At 42.6% G+C, this 5,885-nt stretch overlaps 2 protein-coding genes across 2 annotated transcripts in view; one reads left to right on the plus strand and one right to left on the minus strand.

The window, feature by feature from the left end:
• Positions 1-5,318, minus strand: part of KDM2B (lysine demethylase 2B) — a 114,076-nt gene extending 108,758 nt beyond the window's left edge. The window contains exon 1 of the mRNA XM_017734795.1: positions 5,289-5,318. Within this exon, the coding sequence (XP_017590284.1) occupies positions 5,289-5,303 (15 nt within the window). The 5' untranslated portion in view covers positions 5,304-5,318. The remainder of the gene's footprint in view (positions 1-5,288) is intronic.
• ORAI1 (ORAI calcium release-activated calcium modulator 1) overlaps positions 8-5,885 on the plus strand; it is an 18,013-nt gene continuing 12,135 nt past the window's right edge. Inside the window, exon 1 of the mRNA XM_008634049.2 lies at positions 8-3,767. Within this exon, the coding sequence (XP_008632271.2) occupies positions 3,747-3,767 (21 nt within the window). The 5' untranslated portion in view covers positions 8-3,746. The remainder of the gene's footprint in view (positions 3,768-5,885) is intronic.

The raw sequence follows: 5,885 nt of genomic DNA on the forward strand, positions 1-5,885 counted from the left end.
TGTCCGGGGGGGGTCCCGGCGCTGGGCTGGCCGCCGGCCCCGCCGTGCGGTGTTCGGTCACGAGTGCGCGGCACGCAGGCGCTGAGCGGCAGCGGGGGGACGGGGACGGGGCCCCACAAAGGCGAGGACGGTCCCTGGGTTGGTACCGCAGCCCCCGCGACGTGCCCGAAGAGTTGAGCGGTTCTGCTCAACCGGGGGGTAATTTGAGCTCCGCGAGTGTGCCCGACCCCAACGGCGTAAAGCCGGGGTAAAGAGCGGGGAATTAATGTAGCAACACTTGAAAATAATCTTATAATACACGGACTTGGGGTTAATTGTGGTGTTGGCTTTGCTCCGTGCCTCTGCCACATGTGCGGAGCAGCTCGGCGCGAAAAGCGCACCCCGGCTGGTGCCGGCACCGCTCCCGGCACTGCACCCACGTGTCTTGTGAGAACGGGTCATAAAATCTAGAATGTATGGTAAACGGTGTTAAACAGGTGTTAAATAAAACAAAATTGCCTTTGCAATATGCATGTACAACAGGCAGTTAGAAATCGCATGAAAAAGTAGGTAAAAATGCTATAAAGTAGCTGCTGATACAAAAAACCTGCAGGATGGAAATCCTGCAGTTCCTAAAACTATCGGCGGGTCTCATTTCTACAACACCCACTAACATCTACTCTAAATTGATGCTGAGCAAGTATTGGGACCATCTGATTGCAATAGCAGGGTCAGAGTGCAGGTTTTGAACAGCCCCCAGGTTCCACAGCGTGGCTCCTCTCTGAAGTGACATCCTTTACTCCCCATCCACACCCCCAGAAAGGGAACATCAAAGGGTACCCAAACCCAGGGTCGGGGCTGATGGCTTTGGCAGTGCTCCTCTGGTTTGCTTTTTGCAATCAGTTAAGCGTCCTAGGTACTATATGAAATATATTAAGTGTTAACGCAAAATTTAAAACACATTAAAATTCAACTTTGCAGGCCTTGCCGTTGATCTCTTTGGAACGATCCCTATTTTAATGATCCATGATGCATGGATAAAAGCAGGAGAGGACAGAGTTCTAACAGGATTTAAGGCAGCGAGCTTCTCCTTCTGAATCTGCCAAGAACTGTTTGCAGAATCTTGAAAAATTATGTAGTCTTTCTCTAACATCTCCCTATTTGCAGATGATTGAACTTTATTATGGTATGGAAGTGTTTTATAGCCTATATATTGAAGTGTGGATTCCAGATGTCTGTTGGAGCAAGTGCATTATTAATCCATAATCCTGAGGAGATATATACATATCTCGACCTTTCAGCCAAGATTACTCAATCTTAAAATTAAATACATGTGTACATCTGTAGGATTGAGGTCAGAATACAAGATAAATGGATGTTACTAGAGAATCATCAGACAAAAAACACATCATCCATCCATGCTGCAAAAGTCCACCAAAAGAGACAGAACAGAGACATAAAAAAAAATCAACTCATTTTTCTAAATATTTTTTTTCGGACATGGACAATCTGAGACTCTTGGTGTATCAAGCAAACCCAGCAAGGACTGTATCCATCACATCCACCTGGAAACACCAGAGCACATTTTGGAAGTGTGGAAGTAAATGTTTCAGAAACAACACAATATCTATCTATAGATCTCCAAAAATAGAAAACACTTTTTAAACCTTGTTTTAAGACAGAAATGATACCTATTCAACTACAGTTCATTATACCATGGAAATAATCTGTGTGTCAATAACAAAAAACCTATCCCAAACTTAAAAGAACTGGGAAAAAAAAAAAAAAAGGAGGGGAATGGGAATGTGTAGGCTGTGGATGATAAGAATATCCATATGCACAGCTGCATTAGACAGGATAAAAACATTTAGAAGCAATATTAAATTCCCATGCTTATTGCTGGCTGATGAGGGTTGGGGCTGATTTCCCCTCTGAGCAGATTATGGCACAGTTTTCCAACAATGCACAGAGCTGAGCCCCATCAGGCAGTGCTTGGAACAGCACAGCCCAGGGCTGACACAAGGCTGGCCTTAATCACAGTCAAAAATATGGGAAAAACACACCAACATTGTGATGCAGTGTCAAAACCACAGCATCAACTGTGGAAAGGGAGTGGTGGTTATTGGAAAGGGGCTAAGCTGAACTCTTTGAAAAAAACTCTAAAACTTTTTTTTTGCTAGACATTAATGTAGCTTAAATTATTTAAGATCTAATCATTCCAAGGCGCTGGATCCTGACCTCGTTAGCTTGGAACTGGGAGCTGTCATTTAATTAATGTTGTGCGGCAGGGCTCATGCTGAAACCAGAGCTGAAGTGCTGTGCTTGGGAAAGCTGTACGAAGACATGGAATCATTTCACCCCACTGAGCTTTAAAACAGTTACTTCCCATTGCATAGAATGGACCGGACTAATCTTAAAACATTTTTGAAAATACTGTTTATCCTGTACGATCTACCATTCTATACTTTACCTTGGGTCAAGATTGAAGATGAGATATTTAACTATTTCACTGTTTTATGAAGGAAGCTGAAATACCATTTTTCTAGACATGGCAGATCAAAATCTTTCCTCTGCAGAAATTCCATCAACTAAACATTAAGCTCTACTTCAGATGAGATTTACAAAGATGTTTCCTTTAGCCTCCCTAGGACTGCTGGCAAACCTTTATTTGCCTTTTGCAAGTTCAAATGTGTTGTTTTTAATGCAGATCTACCATGACTTCCACTTTGTGGTGGCTCGATTCGGGTTGGGTGCAGTAACAGGAACAAATGGAAGTGCTGATTTGCATGTGAAGCTGGAGATACGTTTTAGCAAAGCTGCTCTGCCGAGGGCAGCAGCTCGGTGTGCTCAGCACCGGATCACATTAATCACAGGGTACTCAGCGAACCTATTCAGCCTCCTACAGAAAATACAGAAGTACATTTTTAGCAGAAAAAAAGAACTGTGAGTATCCTTGTGACAGTGTACAGATTTCTCAGGGCTTTCTGGAAAGAAACTTGGACTTCTGCCACCTGCTCCGATTGTGTTCATGCATAAATGATCCAGAGAACGGGTTGACATTACCTCTAATTAGGGGTAATAACAGCCTGCTGCTGAAAGGGCCCGTTCCCTTTCTCTTGCATCCCTCACTTTCCTGCAGTAGGTCTGATGTTGGTGCAGCCACGGGGCGAGTCAGTTCAGTGACCTGATCCGGCAGAAAACTCAGCCATTAAGAAAAAAATATGTATTTATTTCATTAGGTCAATCCACTGAAGCTCTGTAGCCATTTGATCGGTGCAATCCACAGGCTGGAGAGGGCTGAGATGAAGGGAGAGGGCAGGATACACCCTTTTGGTGGCCTTCCGCAATTGCACGGGTCACAGGTGACAGCGAACTCCGGCTCTGAGCCCCAGCGTGACTTCAGAAGAACTCCCTGAAGCATTTCTAAGAGTTAATTAAGCATGGCTGACTCTTTTAGTTTCAGCTAACTCTAGAGTGGCAGTGTAGAGGTGTGTCATAATGAGTAATAGAGTTGGAAATAATTTATCCTGTTTAGTTTGTACCTCAGATGGAGCTGTAAAATGGAACAGAAAGGGAAAAGGGTGCATGCTGTGGTCTTCATGTTTTAGTTGCAGAAAGAAGGCTTGATTCTTAATGTATGTTTTTCTGCTTAACAAACCGTTTTTTCTTTTCTTTCTTATAGGAAAGGAATGTTTATTTCATAGCTACAACGCCGAGGCTTGGAAGCTCAAAATGACACATGGGTCTGGTTTGGAAAAGGGCATGAGATGAGATGCTTCTCTGATTCTGTAGGTCCTTTTTCATACTGTTTCTCTGAATGAAATACAAACTCAGCCGTACATCAGTGTTTAACGTTGTTGTATCTTTCAAAGCCTTTTCCAATAAACAGAAGTAAGAGTGATGGACTGAAAAATAGACCAACAGTGAGTTCAAAGAGTCTATTTTAATACAATTATTTAGAAAGATACTTGAAGTCCTTGTCAGATGTATGTCTCTTGCAGGTGGTTTTTTTTAGGGAAATCTGATTTTAGGGAACAGGTCAAGACCTAGGTGTTATTAGTGCAGTAGTAATCCCTCATGATGTTACAGTTCAACCATAATTTTGCACAGAAACAGGACGAAATAGTGAACAATCAATGTTGGTTATGTACATGTACATAAACATTTGTCATGAGCAGCAATGCAAAATATTTTCAAATATATGATTCCATAGGAACTAAATGACAGAGACTTAAATGTTTGTTTGAGATACGGAGGAAGTTCTAGTTACTGTTTTTTGATGGTTGTCATATCTCCCAAGAAAAAAGTGACAAAGAAATCACAATGGGTTTGTTCCTCATTGCTTTGCAATGTGGTGCTCAGACTTAGCCTCAGGCACCAGTGGGAGACACAGAGAATGTTGATTGTGGGGTGAGGACTTCTGTTCTGGTTTTTTGGGTTTTTTTAAATAATTAAAGCACACCAAAGAAAGAGTAATGTTTTATAATCACAGAATCTTTTATGTTGGAAAAAACCTTTAAGATCATCAAGTCTAACCACAAACCTAACAGTGCCAAATCTGCCTCTAAATTTTAACTTATGCTGGACTTCCACTCAAATGGATCCTACACAGCAGTATGGTCACCCAAAAAAAGAGAAAGAAGGTGGTCAACATTCCGTGGAGTCAGTGAGAGAACAGCAAAGGCTTTTATGGAAAGACTAAGTCAAACTCTTTCTTCCACTGAGGTGTTTTAATGCCCCTGTAGATAAAAATCTCACCCGAAGTTGTTTATAACAAGAGGACTGTGTTTATTTCCTGAGAAGGGAATGAGATCAGATCTACATGGTACAGGGAATGCCTCTGAAGACTTCAAATCGTTAAGACTATTTTTCTTGGATGTTTTCGCTACATCTTTTTAAAAATAATGCCTTGTACATGAAAAGCATCAAGTGACCTTGTTGGTTTAGATTGTCAGTCCCTTTGCTGCGCTTAAGTAAGTGAAGGACCTTGCAAATCAGAAAGGTGTGAAGAGAAGAAAAAAGCAAAGACAATGTGCTGTGATTTTCCTACTTGTAAGTAAGGTGGAAAATGTCAAAACAATACAAACTAGCGGTTCTTTTGATTGCTAATGGAACTAGCATGGATTCATCTCCTAGGCGACCATCCATGTTCCTGTTAATAGTAAAAGTATCCTTGTCCAGCAATATTTGTACTTTTAAAATCCTATTTTTCTTAACTACAAATTGAGAGCAACAGGTTTGTTTCTTACACATCCCTTAAGCCTCCTGATGCACAAATTTGATGTGGCACAAGCAGCATTTTGCCTCACCTTTTCAGAAATCATCTTCAGAACTGTGCCAAGTGTTCGCTAGGGAGTTCTGCTCTACGCCTCACTTTTCCCTCTGTAAAACACGGAAAAAATAAATTATGGTTTAAAGGGTTTATGTGAACCTGGTAATAAAAGATGTTTCAACACTGGCATGTGTAGATGTTGAAATCTTCTGCTTAATCAACCTTATCAACTGCTTGCTAATAAAGGCAGGTTTATCAAAGAGCTCTTGGCCTACAAAATGTTGCAAAACACCTGAACTACGTGACAAAAGGTTAGGTGCATCAATTTTAACTGGAAGCAAGGGTGGATGCTTTGGCCAGTCTGGATCCACAGGACAGGTGTCGGTTAAATGTTTAAGCATTTCAGGACCGGAGGCTACATAAGGAGGAGGTTGAGGCACGGCTTTGTGTTTTGTTCTGAGTGAAGTGTTGCAGTGGGACACCCCATCCTGTCCGCTGGGGAGCGCAAGGGCTCCCGCACCGGGCTGAGGGGCACAAACCCACCGGAAACGACAGATTCCCGTCAGCTGCACTCCAGCTGAGCTGCTCACCCGGGGAACGCGCGGGGGGCTCCAGCGGGGGCTCCAATCGGGGC

Source organism: Corvus brachyrhynchos, unplaced genomic scaffold (genome assembly GCF_000691975.1).
Source record: "Corvus brachyrhynchos isolate BGI_N302 unplaced genomic scaffold, ASM69197v1 scaffold114, whole genome shotgun sequence".
Lineage (NCBI taxonomy): Eukaryota > Metazoa > Chordata > Aves > Passeriformes > Corvidae > Corvus > Corvus brachyrhynchos.